This window comes from Manihot esculenta, chromosome 6 (assembly GCF_001659605.2).
Source record: "Manihot esculenta cultivar AM560-2 chromosome 6, M.esculenta_v8, whole genome shotgun sequence".
Taxonomy (NCBI): Eukaryota; Viridiplantae; Streptophyta; class Magnoliopsida; order Malpighiales; family Euphorbiaceae; genus Manihot; species Manihot esculenta.
The window spans coordinates 26,602,022-26,621,881 of record NC_035166.2 but is presented as its reverse complement, the minus strand read 5'-3'; the positions used below and the strand labels follow the sequence as shown (position 1 = coordinate 26,621,881).

The 19,860-nt window shown below is 35.3% G+C and overlaps 1 protein-coding gene across 4 annotated transcripts; it reads right to left on the bottom strand.

Annotated features, from left to right (window-relative positions):
• Positions 1-993: 993 nt before the first annotated feature.
• Positions 994-18,773, bottom strand: LOC110617284 (cleavage and polyadenylation specificity factor subunit 1). 4 transcript variants are annotated; one of them, XM_021759978.2, is made up of 26 exons: positions 18,170-18,773; positions 17,791-17,937; positions 17,491-17,644; positions 16,856-16,991; positions 15,694-15,839; positions 15,285-15,380; positions 15,110-15,162; positions 13,804-13,935; positions 12,866-12,917; positions 12,650-12,769; positions 12,369-12,503; positions 11,144-11,272; positions 10,772-10,849; positions 9,342-9,482; positions 8,818-8,912; positions 8,238-8,434; positions 6,167-6,948; positions 5,931-6,011; positions 5,744-5,809; positions 5,578-5,655; positions 4,912-5,142; positions 4,536-4,667; positions 4,185-4,361; positions 3,558-3,743; positions 2,505-2,887; positions 994-1,601 (listed from the first exon to the last, which is right to left on the bottom strand). In XM_021759978.2, exons 1-26 carry the CDS (start codon positions 18,490-18,492, stop codon positions 1,487-1,489), a joined length of 4,365 nt encoding a protein of 1,454 aa, XP_021615670.1. In that variant the 5' UTR covers positions 18,493-18,773; the 3' UTR covers positions 994-1,486. The 4 variants fall into 4 exon arrangements, with proteins under 4 accessions (XP_021615670.1, XP_021615671.2, XP_043813335.1 ...); XM_021759979.2 differs by lacking the exon at positions 18,170-18,773 and having other exon boundaries at positions 17,491-17,624; positions 17,791-17,931; XM_043957400.1 differs by lacking the exon at positions 2,505-2,887 and having other exon boundaries at positions 1,459-1,601.
• Positions 18,774-19,860: the final 1,087 nt, after the last annotated feature.

Here is a 19,860-nt window from a genome sequence, read left to right as displayed (position 1 = left end):
TTGAAATTGACATATCCAAAAGAATCGAAACTAAATAATGTGATGATTGAGGTCACACATGGACTCGACGGATTATAATTTTAGATTCTGAATAAGTGATGATTGCGTTATCTGAAAACGCTCAATTTATCATGCCATACCTAACATAATATATATATATATATTTGACATTTTTCATGAAACTGCAACCTCAACAATCTTGGCCACTTAGCATTCATCCAATTATCCAACGGCATCTGTTGAAAATTGAAAATTTTGTGATTTTGGTGGTTGCTTCTCGTGAGTCCTACGTGGCACTTGCTGATTGGAAATAAATTGCAAACGAGGAATCTCAGCCATTGATGTTCTTTAACTAGGCTAAGACCAAAGTTGGTATTGTATATTAGAAGGTTAGGGAGTTTGATGACATGATTAATTCAATTTGTTGGTTTGACTAATTTAGTGTTGATGGGTTTCCACCGAACAACCATGAAAGATGATAACATGACAGGAGTTGATCGTGGGTCATTAGTCAGTACCCATTTGTGAAGAATCGTCAACAGGAATTAAGGTGTATTTGAAGGAAACTATAGTTTTAGCATTTAATCATCATTGAAAGTTGATAGTTACCCCTGAGTTTCATACTAATTAACAGTTGGTGACCCATTATCATTATTATTTAGTGTTGCAATGTCCCCATCAAGACCATCAGATAAGATCATGTCACACTAATTTATCGGCTACAAAACTCAAGTTTTAACTGAAAATGTTGCCTCGGGATTTAAACTGGAGTAACCCAAGCAATGTCAACTATTTTTATTAGATAATGAGAAACTGCAATTAGGTGATAAAGTCTAGATAATCGAAGCTCTTGCGCCCCAACACAACAATTAGTGGTCAATCAAAAAATTAAATTTAAGACGTTTTTATTTAAAAAAGAAATACACATATTAGCCCAAGAAAACAAATTAAATGGGTTGCAAAAGGACTAAATCATCTCAGTAGGAATCGAAATTCAAAGCCAAGGCAATCGAATTGTCAATCCAGAAGCATTTAGGTTGCCACATCCATACGTCTAACCCAGCCTTCCAAGAATATTTTAGAATTTGCAATACATGAAATATCTTTCTCAGAAAAATAAAATAAAAAAAAAAAATTTTACAGCCTAGTCTATCATGTACTTGATGTTAGACAACTTTACGCAGCTTATATTCTTTTGATATATTTGCAGCTAAAAAGCTCTCAAAGTAGCTGATCTAATCGGCCCTTTCCGCAGAGCAATAATATATAACAAATATATAAAGGCTGCTACCCCGAACTAGTCCTCGCGGGGATTTTCAAGGGGGGATCCCAATGCAGCTTTGGACCGGAGTCATGGATTGCACGGCAGCACAAGAACATAAATTAATGGCCTTATAAAAGCCTCAGGCCGTTGATTCATCCCCGCCTTTACAACATGTTCGGGCCTCGATAGTCCTCTAATGAATTGCTGGTAGATCAGCTGGAATCACGAAAAACTTGTCCCCAGAGAAAGGTCATTCAAATTTGATAAAATTTGTGCACGGGTTGTTCCAACCTGCTGAGCAATCTCAAGTTGTTCTTCCAATGGAAGCATCTCATAACTGCAAAGAGGAATCATATGCATATATTCTCCAGTGAGAAGTGATGATAATATGTTGACATTCAAACACTATTCAATAGAATTGAATCTGTAGTACACAAATTCCAAAAAATGCATACCGATTCTCCAATTTAAAGAAATGTCAGACTACAAGATCTTAAAGCATCATGACAAAAATAATAAATTATTACACATAATATTCGACACTTTGGAGATTACTGCAACTCAAATCCTATGATTTATGTTACAATTCCAACTCTAGCCTTTAGTTGGTACTTCGTTACCCTCTTCCACAGCCGCCCCTCCCCTCTCCTTTTATTTCTAAAATTCTTTCTATTCATGTTTTGATTACTAGTTAGTATAGCCTTCTGTCTGAAAGGATTCATTTCGTAAGAAACAAATTCAAATGAGTACTTGCATGATTTTAATTTCTTTTAATTTAATTTTTTTAAAGTTAAAAACGAATTGAATTCTTTTATTTCAAATATATTGATTTTTGCTATCTTTAAAAAGTGAACACTCACTTTTCTACTTGATAACAGTTCCTTTAGATACTGCTCAGGGAAAAGATTTTAAGAAGTCCTCAATCGCAAAAGTTTGCAAAATTCAGAAGTTGACATAGTAACATTTTAAAAGCATTTGTAAACAACTAGCGTTGGGTGTCATTATCTTTAAAAATAACAATGAAAAGTATGTTGGAATTATAGCTAATTATTAACAGGCAATAGGTAAGATCAATTCTCTGGAGTTGCATAAAAAGGAGAAATGTATTTAAAGGGTGATTACCAAATATTTAGAAGAAATTATTATTTTCTTGCAAATATTTAAGATTTGAGACCTTGAAGACCTAACTGAGATTAATTATGTCACAGTAGTCCATAAATTTCTAGGAACAAGAACTTACTGAGAAAGCAGCTCACAGTCTACTATGCTTTCTGGGCCAGGCCGGTGAACCCTTCCATTTTCCCGAAACTGGCGGAATGATCTTGGGTTTAGACCAGCAACATGGGGAACAGCATCGACCAATTTTTTCTGTAGTGATTGCAACCTCCGGAAAGTGAGCTCATCGAGAGGGGCAATACAGCCTATGCTGCCATCAAGAGTACCAAACAATAAAGCAAAGCGATTGGTCTTATCAGAGCCCGGTGCAGTACCGCTTCGGTCAGATGTAGAAAGCATTTGTAAACGTATGAACTTAGTCACATGGGCACCAACATGAAATTCAGCCCTTGAAAGCAGTTTCTGTCCTTTCCAGCTCTCTGACATCTTTGGTGCATAATAGAATATCTGTTCTCACACATGCAGTATTCACTATTCAGAGATGAGCTAAAACCAAATCTGCCCCACCACTTTCTCTATGTCAACTTAAAAGCACTATATTATACTTCATCACCTGAATTCAGCATTCTAACTCATCGTTATAAAAAAGGACAGTTTTAAATTTCTGTGCACAGCCTACGATGGAGAAAGAGAATAATTTAACTAGAAGACTCATTATTATTTCCTGATTTTTCCTAGTGTTGATTATGGTTGGAGAGCCTCTTGCATGATTCAAGTAATTTGAAGGATTATGAGTCAGAACTAAAAGATCTTTGTCCGATGAAAAATACCAACCAGAAAGGGTGAGGAAAGTGCACAGATATTATATGGGCACTTGGCACCTCAACTAAGGTAGTTCGCATTACTCAGTAACTTCACATCAAATTTATGGCAGTATTACCACCTTCACTGGGGCAAAAAGAAAGGAGTATTCCTGCATTGTCCAATGGAAAGTCTAATTTTTTATTTAAGAAGACATCACAAGCCTTCCTCCCGCCACCCACCCCGCGGTGCCCGACACAAGGGCCGAAAAAAAAAAGAGAGAGGGAAGAAGAAAATCCAATAAAGAAAGCTAGCTGTCAACCAATGTCTACTGACATGTGAACAAATGCACCACATAAAGAAGTTACTGACTGACCTGAGCATTCTTTTGTTCGTCTGACACCACAAGGCTAAGTGTACTTCCATCAATCAAAAACTCTGTTGCGAAACAATCAAGTGAACCAAAATCCTTTGCCAATAAGCTAAGTTGAGCTCCCTGCTCCTTCCAACTAAGAAAGTATATGCTTTTGTGAACATCACCCAGGAGGATAAAATTCTTAACCTGCAACAACTCGAAGAGCATTAATATGCTACATTGTTAAGTTGGAAAAAACAAATACAGTAAAGAAGGTTTAGATTATTACATTTAACAAAAAAGAAGCCATAAATACGTTATACAACATCTATGCGATATACCATAATTATAAAAAGAAATTACTTTAAACTAAAAACTAATGTTAAAATTTCACAATCAAACCAAGAATGTATGGTTAATAGGAACAACTGAACATTCGACAAGATTTAAGATACCGCTCTGCACTAGGTTTTCCAACCACTTTGATCAAAATAATATATCATTTTTAATCCAAATAATTTTCTTTTTGACAAAACATGCTGACAAAAATGAAGCCAGCAGAACTACAGACCATATTATCTCATACTTCAATGGACGAGCATCTATCTTATTAGTCATAACAAGAGAGATGATTTCAGAAGCACTCACAATATTTAAGCTCACAACATATAATGGTGGAGCATCAAAAAAAGCAACACCATTCAACTCTGTACCAGTCCACTTGTGTAAAATAATTTTAGGACCAGAAGCTATCAACAGATGACCTTGTAGCGAGGCCAAAGCAGATATAGCACCTTTCAATTCCTTAGAATAGACTTCTGAAACCTGGAAAGCAAAGGGACGAAATTAGTAGTGAAGTATACAAATATTAGCAAGAACAAAGAAGAAATATTTGAGTGAATGTTGAAACTTGTGCAGTGCTTTGGTAGTTGGGTTTAAGGGAAAAAAGGAAAAGGGTTTGACTTTTGAGAGTAAAGGACTGAACAATCTGAAAAGTACCAAAACTTGGGAATTATCTGGATTTTTCCCAACAGAAAACAGAAGCACACGCCCTCTTGCTGCAACATCCTCCCCTTGCACATAAGCAGTCCCAATGGCTAAAAGCGTTTCATTCTCCTTTGTGGTTGTGTTCTGCAATGAAGTTCTACTTAAGTAAAAGGTGAACTACACACAATAGGGAGAGAGAGATAGATTACAGAAACATTTTCATGTATTTAAGAAAAGAAATATAGCCAAACAAGCAAGAGAGCTTAAGTCTCAATTTCTTAAAACATCAACTTAGAGACAAACGACCAAAGGGATAATCCATAACTTTACCATCCCACCTACAAGCTAGAGCAAAGGAATAGTTGGAATTATGAACGAGAATACATACAAACAGTGTAACTACTCGCACAGTAAGTGCACTTTCAGAACTTTGCATTGGGATTGTCGCCTTAGTTTGCCAAGGGCCACCAGATCTCTCTGGTTCCAAGATCCGAACCTCAAATTCTTCTACACTATAGGTTCGATGTAGTTCATCAGAACTTAAATTATGATTCTCAATCTGATGGCTAACTTCTTGATCAACCAGTGATGAGAGAACTTGATTCACTGGCTTGTGAACCTGCAAAGAATATAGAGACCACATTACTGTTCCAGGGTATGCATCATAAAGAAAAATGTTACATAAGCCACACAAATAAATAAATCAACAAATTTGCTACTGACATTAAATTAAATTGGTGACTGTACACAGTATCATTTAGATGTTTGAGGTGATGAACAACTTACTTCTGGAACAGTGCAAACTTAGGAAACTGCATCCAATATGTTGACAAATAATACAGTAAAAAAAATGGCTCAGGGTGAGAAACCCAGAGATATAGTAGTCAATAGCACAATCTACAAAAATAGGCGACTAAAATTTGATGACTAAAAAAGATGCATATCAAAAAGGAAGTGTTATTCAGAGCCCCAACAGAAGCTTTAATAGAAGACATGCAAAAGACATGGCAGCAGGCACTAGAAACAAATTGCTGCTTCTAGAGAAGACACTCACAGGAACAGAAACTATAAGTGGGTATAAGTTCTTCTCTGCAAAATAGGTCACTTGATGTGGTGTTCCCTTCAGTGGAACCTAACCAACAGAGATAACTTTTGATGAGTAAACGGATGACTACCAGTAAATAAATAAGATAAAAGGAATGGATGGAGACAAGGAGGACCTTTTGCACTGGCCAATAGTTGTCATAACTTGAGACAGATGGCAGTTGACAAATCTTCAAATTGCCCTATGAGATAGCAACACGGAAATGAACCTCCATCATAGCTGAACCATGTAACTATACTCTTGCACCAAAATAATAAAGAGAGAGAGAGAGATTTAAAAAAAAAAATCAATCTAATTCCAACCTGAGAAGTAACATAAATAAACCCATGATTGCAATTCACATTGTGAAGAACAGTGAATGCAACAATAGAGCCATCACATAACTGCAAACAAGAACATAAAGCATCATACAGAAGTAGTTGAGATTAAACAATAGCATGGAAGGCATTTAATAAATTGCATGCTTGTTTCATGCCATAACGCTTAAATATCAGAAGGGTCAAATTCAACTCATTGCATGGTAAAACAAACTTCTGACCTGTGGATGAACTCGTATTCGCTCTCTAAACACCATAAACCAAGCTGGTCTCGATCCAGAGAGGAAAAACCCTTGATAACCATTGATGTTCTTGAAAATGGTAATCCTTTGGCATGAGCTCTCACTTGGTGTTTCCTCCCTTGTGTAACTATCCAAGGGGACACGAACAAATCGCAAATTTCGAAGCCTTGAAGAACTAATGACGCCTGGGCCAACAGAATTTTGTGTAGAAATAGAATCCTCTATTTTAGAAGTACCATCTGGAACTTCAAACAGGTAAGCATGGTAACAAAGGATTGTCCCATCTGACAATATACCAAAAAGAAATGGGCGACAGTGTTGGCCAGGTGATATCTGCATAGCCAACTCCACAACCTTCATGTTATGAGTACTTTCTTTCCTGCCTAGGCCAGCCACTTCTTCAGAAGTTTTGTTTTGCTGTGAATCTTTGGATGTTTCCCGCACATACGTATCAACAAGATGGTTTTTTCCAGAGACAAATTTATCAACTGAGAACACAGAATTGAAATTGGGCACATCAAATATTTCAAGTGCACCAGTTGCATAACAAAGAATACAATATATATCTCCTTGATCATGTGGGCCACCATCAGCACCATCTATGGCCTCGCTAATGCCAGTAGAAAGCCATGCATCTGTACTCGCCTTTCGGAGCCAAGGCTCTGGTCCTTTATCATGATAAAGTGTGCAGGCAGATATTGATTTCTTCGAGTTTTCAAAGGCAGATGGAGTATTTATGGAAACCATGCAAGTAGAAGGATCTGTTTTTTCAGAGTTAAAATCCCAGAATGAGAGAAAGGAAATGTTAGCAGACAAAGAGAACAGGAAAAACAATGTGGACAATTACAATAACAGCAAGCCGCCAAGGCCCAAACAGAAGAGCAACACAAATGGCTGTACCACATGCGAACAAGGTCGGAAAACACATAGCGTGTGCAATCGCAAGGACTGTCTTAAAAGGGAAAGGGTGAAGGAAAAGGCACGAGTGAAGGAAGGAGTTGCAGTTGGACAGAGAATATCATTCACTATATTTTTTGAATAGAAAGGAGCGGAAAGACTCCCACTTTTGCAGGAATGTTATACAGTATAAATTACCCCTGATTTTCAAAACTTAGAAATTGTCAATGACCATGTCAAGGGCATATTATGATTCTTATGGAAACCAACTCAAACTTTAATACAAAAACATCAAAGTGGTAAGATATACACGATCATAATGAAACGTTAGATGACCTCAAACTTAAATCCAGATTCCTCCATACAAGACCTTTAACCACACAGAAACACTGTAAAGGAAAACATTGTAGAGGGCTAAAATAAGAGACCACTGATAATGAAGCATCAATGATACATTCATAGAGGCCATCAGATCAACCATCAATAGGAGATGATTAACTGTGAACAACACACCAGACAAATCTAAAATAATATTTCCTGTATAAAAAAGCACCAAACATCAATTACAATTTTAATATTTCATGATTGATATACCTTTGTTACCAGCAAGACATTATCAGCCAGTATACCATCATGAGAATTGTCAGACAAACAAACCAGGTATTCTGGCTAGCAAGTAAACCCAGCAAAAGATGGACCAAACTATGACGGGAGAATAAAAGTAATTGGTTTTAAATCATTCCTATAGTTTGAGCAGAACTGCAGATAATATGAAGATCTATTTTGAGATAAAAAGCTTTACGCCTTCATTAAAGCAAGTGCATCAGAATGAGAATTAGAAAGAAAAGTTTCAAGGATGTTTTATTATTTTTGTTATATAGGAATGCCTATTACAGGCCATATATCAAAGGATAAAGCTCCCTCATCTATCGGGAACTCTCCAAACTCCTCATGCTAATGGGATTTGAACCTAACCTCTTCAAGCTACAATTGCCAGTTCAAACCATAAGGGTGCCACCAAGCAACAAGTTATGAGGATCCAATCATCATTACTAAGGCACAGGAAAAGCAAGTTGACTTGGAAAGAGTATAAATGATGAGAAGATCAGTATACTTGTCATGCACGTCAAAAGGTTATTCATGAAAAACATACCTCCAACAAGAAGCCGAATACTCCCATCAGTCATTCTGATTAACACATATGGATCTGCAATAGAAACGGACAAAACTGTTGAACTGTCAGAACCAGAACCAGATTCAGAGTTTGAGGCTCCAAAGCTTAAATCCTGGGTCATAAAAGAACCATCTAGAATTCGAGCACCGCGTTCATAGACTTGGACAACTCGACGCCTGAGGAAAAAGAAGAGGGGGCAATGGTTGAAGATATAGAATTTCATGTTTCATTAGTTTACACATTGAAGAGATAGCATAATGCCACAGTAAAACACAATTCGCACAAATGTAAATCTCATATTAAACAGACAGAATATATATAGACATATAAAACCAGTTACATACCAACAAAATAAACCAGTCTGTACTCTGTAGAGTACAAGAAGCAAAGAAAAATTAATTGAAAAGGTACATAAATAAAACTTTTAGTTTTAACAGACTGAATCGACAGTTGGACCACTACAATTTATAAACTAAATGAAGAGATAACAAAAACAGCAGTCCAATAAGCAAGCTCCATAAAGAATAAATTCAAGCAACCAAAAATAGGTACAGCTAACCTTCCAAACAAATTGCCTGCAGCAATTGTTCGTCCTTGTACGAAGTAGTCCACACTTTCAGTGACTTCTGTCAAATGATCAGCAGTTTCAAGCACCTATCCATCATAAGGAACCATCAAATCATTGCAAAAGCCAATTACATCATGCTAGCCATTGAGGCATAGACTGCAAAACTAAGAACAAATTAATCAAATTGTCTCAGGCAATAATGATAGCAAGTATTATTCAAATGAAAATATGGAACAAAGACAGAGCAAGCACAAAAACTGGACCTTATATGACTATAATCATCTTAGTCATGGATCTTTTTCCAAGGATACCCAAAAGGGAACTAAAGAGACAACAGCTGTTTATAGAAGTACCAAAAAGTACATAAAAAAAATACTTTCCTTTTTCTTCATGCCTTGCACACATCCATCTCATAGCCAAAAAGTAAACACCAAAGACAACATAAATAGCCGAAGCAAAAACAGTCACCAAAATTTTCAGAAAAAAATTCTGCAAATAAAAGTGAAGGAGAATACCATAGTGCGATTCTCCATGCTTATGATCAAATATGCATGATATTCATCATCAACTGCAGCCATTCTAGATGTATCAACACTATGGCCACGTGCAGTTTTATGGTAAACAGTCCAAATTCCTCTACAGCCAGGAAGGTCAACCTGCAGTTTGAAGAATAGGGATGCTTATAATAAAGAACAACTCCAAAGACATGAAAGATTAACAATGTAGTAATGTAAAATTATGCAGGTAACAATTTCATCAATAAAAGCAATCATGCATAAAGACTAGCAATATGTGAAATGTTTGTGCATCATGTTGTTACCCATGTGAACAAGAAACTACTGAAGGAAAAGTAAACAAGTTAAATTATAAATTCCCAACTGAAGGACAAAAGTAAAGGTACTTAAGAAGGGAGAGAAAACAAAAACAAGCAACATTAGAAACAGGCTTTGCTAAAAGTTCAACCATATTAAACCACCAATCCTCATGAGAACAAAATGATGTTTTATTCATTCGCAAAGGCACGGTAAAAATAGTGATAAAAAAACCAATTCCAACAATTGACAAAACTATATCCCACAATATAAACTATTGTGCCTAGATCAGTTGCAATTTACAGATGTTGACCTCATGTAAGGGAGGGTTACCAGATACTAAGTGATGAAGTTATATGAATTCTTATTTTGATAGCTACTAAATGTAAAGAAGAGGTAGAGTGCTGATCTCAAACTTCCATACATCACAATTTGGTGATATAAAAATTTTGCTGTTTCCCATGTTAGTGACCTCTTTTCGAAAGGCAGATGCAACTTATAACATGAAAGTTTTATCAGAATGTGAAGTTTCAGGGAGTTATTGTGGTGTTGGTTTGAACTTAGTGTTGCATGATTGCATCACAACTTCTTAAAACGCAAGTTCTACTTTATGCATGAACCTGACCCCAAGTTCCAAGTTATGAATAGTAAGTGGCATTTCATTTTTGAATTCCCACTTCACTTGGGCTTCACATCATAAACTTGAGAACTTAAAGGAGAGTTAATCATGGAGGAAACACAGAAAAACAAGCTTGAAATTGCTTTCAAGCAATCTCTCACAGCAGTGAGATCTTTTATATGCCAAAAGAGCATAATGATATATCTAGAGATTACAGGTAGCAATATGTCCAAATGCAAAAAAAGAGTATATTCTTCAATTCTTACTTGTTCTTCCCTTCTTCAGTAGGAACAAATTGCAAGAACGAAAGCCAAATATTATACCAGTACTTCTGTAAAAGTCTCCCTGAGGCTAGAATAATGCTTTAAGACTATGACTGATTTGATGGCTATAATGATGATATTAAGATATTAATAAGTAAATTCATGATAAATATGATGACAATAATTTTTATGCAATTCACTATGAAAGGATAAGGAAGGATATCAATATGCACAAACTTATCATGACAAACCTCTGTAATCATTTCTGGGCGAATTGACTGCCGAAGAACACAGAGAGCACCATTTTTTCCATGCCCAGAGCAGCATACCTGAAGTACCAAACAACATAAGAAATATAAATTTTCAGAATCCACATTTTCTTGCAGCCTGAAACATAGAAGCAATTTGCCAGAGGTCAAATCTGAATAAGTAACATGAGCACATAGCATGACCCAAACCCACAAGAGGAGGCCAGCAAACACTTTTGAGTCAAAACCTATGGTAATTTTACTACCATGGTTCAGTTTCCTTAATTTATGAAGAACTTTTGAATATTAACATGTAGAACTAAACAAAATAGCAATATAGCACGGCTAAATAGCAATATAGCATGCCTAACTAACCAGTTCATAGTTGCTTTGTTTAGCAATTCCAGATGCATTTGCATCAGCGTTAACCCTTAAACCATAGGATAAGTCTTTCAAAGGACCAACATTGATCAGTGAATCCCTCACAGCAAATGAGAAAGTTTTCTGCAACAATGGAGGTAAACAGGGGGAAAAAGGCAACTGTTACTAGGAAAAGCACAAGTGGGAATATAATTATTAGATAGCTGTTAAAATACAACAATGATGACATGATAAATAAAAAAATTTCAGCTACAGAAGTAAGACAGCAGTTTTCATCATAAGCATGATAATATTCAAATGTGCATAATGCATATAAGGTCATACAAGTGAAGAATAATTTTGTTGAAGAGAGCAAAAAAGGAGAATAAACAAAGTACTAAAGAAAGGAAATTATCCTATAGGAGAGGAAATTGAACAAAACATCATTATAAAATGGAGACAAAACAAAGTACTAAACCAATGGTTCTAAACCACCAATAACTAAAACTGGAGATGGTTCCTCTCTCTCAACAAGTCTTCCCTCAAACTAACCAAAAAAAGTGGGAGGAACCTTTTTATAAAAAATAAGTTTTCTATCTTAACCCTGCAACAAACTGCTCCTCTTACTCTTCTTCATTCCAATCCCCACTAGCCAATAACTGGAAATGTTAGCTCCCAAAATTCTATTTCCAAAAAATGCAGAATAACCATATCCCTATTAGAGAGAAGCTACCTATCACCAAAATTCAAAAGCAAACCTCCAAAACAACAGAAGAAAGAAACCTGGGAAGTTTCATATCTCTAAATTTGTTTATACCAACTTCCAGGAAACCATAACAATGGCCTTGTTTTTAAAGCAGCTTCTTGTGATTTCATTCATCTAAATCTATAATCCGTATTCATATCCACCACCATCATGCAGAAAAGGCTAGAAAATTAAGGTGGTTTCTAACTCCCATTAATTAAGCATTTCTCTCAGAAGGCACATGGATAATCATCCTACCCAATGGAGACTAATACTGGGAACGACACTATATGCTTACCAAGTAAATAAAAATATAAGTGTGGTTAGACATTATCTAAATCAAAATACATCGATGATCAGAGTGGTACAGTCATGGGTACTTCGCTTTGTATTGGTTTAGGTTTTACAGCCCCTCTTCCTGGATAAATTACTCCCATTCCTCCTTTTCAATAAGATTCTATATGTACACAAACATTAAAGATAAACTTCAACAACCTGCGTTGATTCTGTATTGTTGCCAGTCGAACCATACAAAGAAAGCTCCTCCCCACTAACCATATCTTGCAAACCATCCGAAGGTGACCTCTTCAATCGCTTTGCAGTAGGTACATCACCTTCAATATCTCCAACCTGTAGCAACATATTTCCCAGAATTCATAGAAAAAGGATCACCAAAATCATTGAACAATTATTCTGAACTTCATAACCTCAGAAGCAGAAAATGCTAAACATATCACTTTAACAAAAGAAAATTTGGATGCCTTAGAATATAGTACCTCTTCCTTTAAACCAGATGAAATCATTGAAGATCCCAAACCATAAGTAAACTGCACAAGCAAACTGTCTCCCAGACGACTGCCCAGAAAAAATAATGAACTCCCAATTGTAGTAATGTCCTACAGGAAGCTCAGAAAATTGTCCACTGAATCAGCATAACAAACAGATGCCAAGCAAAAAGTAATTGAACATGAAGTCTAACAGTAATAACTAACCGAAGTAAGAACTGATGCTCTAGACTTGGAAAGATCAAGCCTCTGCACAACCCTTCACAGGAGAGGAAGAGCACAAAAGTCAATACATGAGATATCCACAGTGAAATTCACCCATTCCCACAACTACACAGAGACTTTCATATTTATTAACTCACCAATTCAAGCAATGACAATGAATGTGTTTTTAAATAATGAATGTTTTTTAACCCTTTCCCCTTTGCAGAAGACAGGAGTAGTTGAGAAAAATAGGCTGTTTTTAACATCATCTTGTTTTCTCCATGGTATTAAATTTTAAAATAAAAAAATGGACCAAATCAATGTCCCAATGGACAACTTGTTTTATACTCCATTCTTCTCAATGGAAGAGTTGACTAATTTAAAAATGATTGTTGGTTACAATTTCTAACAACTGTATAGCAAGATAAGCAAAGAAGAGAAATAACTTCTAAAATCTCATGTCAGTTGAGACAACTGAATAAGGTATCAAGAACTTTTAAAAAAAAACAACAACTTCACATAATAACATTACACATAATGAAGCAACTGGTTTAAAATGTTATACCCAGCAAAATTTTCAAACCTGACCAAATAAGTACCTTCTCATCCCTTCCATGTATATCAGGTCAATTATTCTCATTCTAGATTTACAAATAGATCCATGTAGCACTGAAGAGCAACAGTTAACCCAAAACTAAATCCTAAGTTTTGGTAAGAATCAAAATCCATCTCATCAATCTTGAAGTTTGTAAATGTAATAATTACCCGATCCATACCTTTGCTTACTTCTAAAACTAATACATCAAGTAACCTTAATAATTGTATAGTAGTGCATTAAATTACTAATCATAGGAAAAATAGTACAGTAACAAGTAGCTCTTACGCTTCAGCTGAAAAGACATAAGAATCTTTGCACATATATTCAAAGAAAGCACACCTACCTTCCATCATAAACAAGGGTCAGTAACAAAAGTTCCCCATTTTTTGTTGACAGCAAGGCAACATCATTTGATAACCAAGTTGCCTTTGCAGCATCAAGTTCAACACTGAAACTTGCTCTTGGCAACTCTTGACTGCAAAAATGAAAAAAGTAACAGTCAATCCAATGTCTCTGTCCCTTCTATCCAAGTCATGGGTACACCTTTAAATTCTATGCACGCGCACACACAGAAAAAGAATAATTAATTCCAATGGCAATTACTTAATGGGTAACAGCTGTTAACCAAATTCAACTAATGGTTGTTACTCATGTAGAATTCTATTTTTTAGGGGTTTCCTCTTCTGCTTCTCACTTTCTATAAACTTTTCATCTAAGCTTTTCTATCGTTTTACAAATCTTTCACTTCTCGAGCTTAAATCATCAATTAGTGAAGGTTTATTTGAATTAGAGGAAAGCAAATACATCAATATTTTGCAAATGGTCAGATATTTTTCTTTGTTTTTAGCACTTTTTGCTTATTTACTGAAGAAAATTGAGTTTTATGCTAGATATTTTTTAAGAAATTACTGCAATGACGCATTAGTTTGCACAACTAAGTTTAGAAATTAGTTTTAGTAAAATACATAAGTAATTGGAAATAATATCAAATAGCCACCTATACACTCATATTAGTTGGAGGTAATAAGGTTAGTTCTTTACTATTTGCATAATTTTTTTTAGTTCTAAATTGATTTATGCTAATGATGGACTTAAAATCTATATTTGATGTATTCGTGCTTATTATTTAGTTCTTTAAAGATCTATTCATTTCATGAATTTTACAAATTTTTCAAAAAAAAAATTGTGCACTGATAAGCCATTGCCATCACATTATGGCCATTACATGCCTATTACCATACCTGCAAAAGTGGCGCTGCTACCACAATTAAATATATGATCCAAGTATACCCCCAATCCCCTCTCTTTTAACTTCCCTCCTCTGCTGGTCTTTACCCAGTAACAAAACAGGTTGTAACAGTGGTTCATCATTGATTTCAAATCATAGGAGTACTGGAGTAGCGAAAATCTCAAATCAAACCTTCAAAAATCCAATGCATATTGGCTAATATGTAATACCCCGTTAACAACTAAGTGAAGTTATACATGAAGAATCCATTTTTTAATCATTATACTAAAAAATAAATCTACTTTGAACCTTTGACAAATAAGGTCCATTACTTCCTATAAGAATGTTGTTTGTTCCAAGGGATAAAGCATAGGGTGTGGCTGTGTTTTAGTGTACATAAGTGCATGAGAGAGAAATGGACCTGCTATCAATAGAAACAGCATAGTTGTTCAGGGACAATGCACAAGTGGCTGACTGTACAAACAAGAGAATAATGTATTATTGCACAAATAGGTGGGGAGGAAAACAAAATCAATCAATAGATAACCAGAAACTCCTGTTGCAATTTAAGTGTAACTGCAATGAAAGAAGCCTACCTCGCTGTGATAGTGGATGGTGTTTGTACAAATAACAAGAACACCACCAATTGGTGATGGCACTGCAAGCAACTTGTAAGCATCATGTGGAAGATTCTGACCAAAGAAACACAAACGGGAAATAAGAACAACTTTTGCAAACCACACAAAAGAATAGGATGATCATTACTACTATGTGGGAGAGAGTTTATTACTTACCAAGTATGAGAAGGATTCATGACAGTTACACTATCAAACTTGACACTTTGATATTTAACATTAATTAATTTCCTACATGTCTAATAATATAACCAATATAACCTAACTTCACTTACCACATTTTAGGACTTAAGATCCTGTCAAAAATTTAAGACCTTTCAGAAATATTACAAGTATTCTTCAGATATGTTCTTTTTAGTTAGTAACATACCACAACTGACCATATGAGGGTAGGCTGCTTCAAAGTTGTGCTGATACTAAGAGCAGAAATCATACAAGTATGATGCTTCCATGAGACACGCCCAGCCCAAGTAAGCTCGCGCTCGTGAAGGATAACCACCACAGGCTCAATATATTCTACACGTTGCAACATTATTTTAATGAAAAGGTCACACTGCCAATTAGATTACACAAGTGATACCACACGAAAATAATATCTGGAAACAGGAGCATGGACCAATACAAAAACCCTGCTAATAAGGATAGAAGAATGTGGATTGGAATATATATTTCACACATATAAATACAAGTTGTCAACAATTAAGTGATACCTCCTTAAGAGCTCAAATTACAATGTCAAGCATATCTACCATTCTATGTATGATCAAAGAATGCCTGGCTTTTTCTGAAACTAATAAAAAAAAAAAAAGGTGACCCAAGGTAGGAAGCATCACTTTTGTGGGCTCTAGGGAAGATAGATGTATTGCAGTCTTACCCCTACTTTATGGCTGTTTACATGCTGAAAATAATAATTTTTTTGAAAAAAAAAATTCAAAACAATGGACACCAAAACCATCTAAAACCTTTAAACAATTCCATGAGTTTCACTTTGTTCCTATGCACAATGACCTCTTTAATATCAAATTAGTTATAGAGATAGACATACCCAAGCAAACAAAAGCAATCCCAGAAAATTAGAAAAAGGATGACCTTTCATTTGTTAAGGCTATTGTTTTCTTTTAGTAGGAATAGAACCAGTGATCTATTCCAAGTTTCCAACTGCATCTCAATTTTCAACCCTCTGCTCCCTGATCTAAGGGCTAAGAGCAAATTTCTGATACATATTTTTATGGGCATTTTCACAATGCCATTAAAGGTCATTGCGTTATTTTGGTCCCACCAACATGGAGTCTAAGAAGAAGAATTTTGACATAATAGTTCTATCCTTAACCATCTTTGCACTTCTCACTCTTGCAGTTGCAAATCCAAAATCCTTACCGCTACATAATGCAACAGTCCTGACATTCATACCCTCACTCACAAGCACACACAGATACAAACACACTTATATGAACCTTTGTAAACAATCATAAACTTGTCATCCCTTTCAAATTTTTATCTATAATCCAAACTCACACATTAATCAGACTTACCATGTACAAATATAAAATCTTTTACATGCTTCATGTCCAGATCTCGTAGATTGATAATGTAAGATGATTGGACTCGAGTAGAGATAGCACCTCCAGAACCAAGAGCATCATCATCTCCAACCAAACCAGCAGCAGCCTAACAACGAAAATTCTAAAGTCAAAACTTTCATGACAAAGGGAAAAAAAGATCAAATTTGTAACATGGGTATCATTACTGAGAAAGCCAATCACATTTTATTTTTCAGCAAAATAAGTGATGCTGTCTCTTAATAAAGATATTAACTATCTATTTTTACTGCTGGTTTCACAAAATTGTTCAATTGTGCACTATATTTATATTGACATTGAGAGTATTGCTTTTAACATTTTAGTATATTAAAATCCAGTTATCATTCTGCTTTTGATAAGCAATGTTAGTGATAGGAAGGCATTTCTGATAGTGAAACACTAATAGGAAGTTGATCACCTCTTTAACTTCTTTGACCTTCACATATTAGTAAAAATTGGATTCAAGTCACTGTCATACATAAGGACACATGAAGAACTTAAAGTTCTAGCTTTATGACGTATACATCAAAGCAACATCCAGTTATCAATTTTTGATAATGTTATTTTCAGTATAAAGCAAAAGTCACCTGGGCAGCCTTAAGTATTATCATCTGTAGATCATAAACAAGAACACCACCACATCTGCCTTGAGGATCAACCTTTACAGATGGGCCTCTTGCAAAAGATTCTCTACCTCTTTTCAAATGAAGCCACTCTGGACCTTCAAAACAGTGCATAGAACTGAAAAGGGAATCCACATCTATAAATAAATACATGATTTAAGAAAACATGAAGTAAACATATTCATTCATATTAAACAATCTACCCAGGGCATAGAATATCCAATTGAAAGCCACATATTCAAGGGTGTTTCTCTTATACTTCACCTAGTACGGAGTCCATGTATTGAATCATCAAACTCAAGAACTGAAATCTTTGCATCTTTAAATGACAAGATAATAGAGTCTCTTCTTCTAGAACCATCGCCACCTTCTATAGGCAGTACAGCCATTGACTCCACGTTACCATGCAACCTTCAAAAGTAATTCAAACAATCAAGGGACGGATCATCAATTTAATCAACTCTATTGTTACCGAGTTAAACTAAAATAAACTGGGGGTCTAGCAAAATGCTAAACTGTATTGTGCAATGTGTGAGAGTAAAAAATGATACTGAAAGTTGAAGTGAGTGCAGTTACAATGCAAGACGAAGTTGAGCAAAAACGATTGATTTACACATCCACGTGTAGATTAGTTGGAGCAAACCTGTAGTGGCAAACAAGCTCGAGCGAAGCACCAGAGACCCCATCCATTACCCCTCCCCGCTTCGGTTCGCGAGAATTTCGGGATTCTCTAGTGCCCTCTTCTTGAACTCTAATCACATAAACTTCAAGAACATTACCGGCGGTGACAATGAGGTTGGGAACGGGACCTATTCCTCGCTTCGCCGGCCATTCAGACTCGAGATCGTCGGACTGCATAGAAGGAACTTGAGGGGCAAGGTCCGCGCGACAATGAGTGATGAAGCCGGAGGCACAGTTCTCGATGCCGGTGGGCCAGTGCATCATCTTGTAGGCCGCAAAGCTCATTGTGGCGATGATTTGGGATTCTAGGGTTTGAAACTGGAACAAGAGGGAATAGGGGAGAGTGGAGAAAATAGAGAACCAAAGAAAAGTAGAAGATGGTTAGAGTAGAGAGAAAGAGGAGAGTAGAGCTTTTGGGAGAGTGAAGAACTGAAGATAGAGTTCAAGGCCTGAGTCTGTGTTTGGCGGGAGGAAATGAATAAGCAGTGGGGAAGACAACGACAACGTGGACATACACTTGGGTGAATTACGGTTCGGAATTTTTTTTTTTTTTTTTGGGTTGGGAACTGAAGTCGACCCTGAGTTAACCGTTGCGATTTTATACATATATACATACACGCGTCTATTCAATTTAAATAAAAAAATTGATCGAAAATATTTAATTTTATTGAATTTAATTCAATTTTAGAGTTTGAAATTTAATTAAAACTAAATTGCTGTATAAATTTATTTCAAGCAACATATAATATAATTTTCTTTTGTGACTTAATAATAAGCAACTTACTATCAAACTTAAAAGTCTAACGTCTTAATAGTAGCATTCACCTGTAATTTTTTTTTTTTGAAGTGTTTTTTGCAATTTTTAATTCTAATCACTTATTTTCAGTAAATCTCAGCTATCAATTTCTACATTTTATATTCATTAGCTATTTATTTACTTTCTTTGCGTTGCCTCCATCTCCACCTCTGTATCCTTTATCTACTCTCCATTGCTGTGATCAAATACATGAATCAAGAAAAGATGCAACATAAGTTGCAATAGTTCTAGCATTGCAAATGGTGCAGCTTCAGCATAACAATTAAGACACGACTCTAGGCGACCTCCAGCAGCCAACAATGGCGCAACAACAGGTGACTCCAGTGGCGTAGCAGCAGTGCCACGCCAAGCGACCTCTAGTTGTCATAAAGATATATTTATATTTCTATTGTGTTGATTGTACTCTGTTTGTGCTTTTTTTTTCCTTTAATTTAATTTGTGTTTAATATGAAAATGCAATAAAATGAAAAAAAAAAATATCTTGTTTAGCTTGAAATAAATAGGAAGAAAACAAGGAGTTCTCAAAAGAGTTATAGAAAATTTAGGAATTGAAAAGTGAACCAATTTTAAATAAAAAAAAATTTATAATTTAGTTTCTGAATTTTATTAGTTTTTAATTTTTCTTTTTATTCTTTTTTTTAAGAGTAGAAAGTGATTCTTCTGATTTTTTTTCTTGTTATTTTTTTTTTCTCATTCATCATTATCGTCTTCTTTTTCTTTTTTTTTCTTTTTGAGGAGGAATAAAATAAGAATGAACTATTTTATTGACGGAAAAAAAATGATAAGGACATTTTAATAGATATAAAAAAAAATAAGTACGTTTTAATATATTTCTA

Bases quoted from the DNA above. Each gene is read 5' to 3' on its own strand.
- LOC110617284 (XM_021759978.2), bottom strand. From the start codon at position 18,492: ATGAGCTTTGCGGCCTACAAGATGATGCACTGGCCCACCGGCATCGAG. The intron at 17,645-17,790 runs GTGAAGTATAAG...TTCCCTTTTCAG, and splicing joins ATACATGGACTCCGTACTAG to TTCTATGCACTGTTTTGAAG. The intron at 12,504-12,649 runs GTACTATATTCT...ATGTTGCTACAG, and splicing joins CATCTGGTTTAAAGGAAGAG to GTTGGAGATATTGAAGGTGA.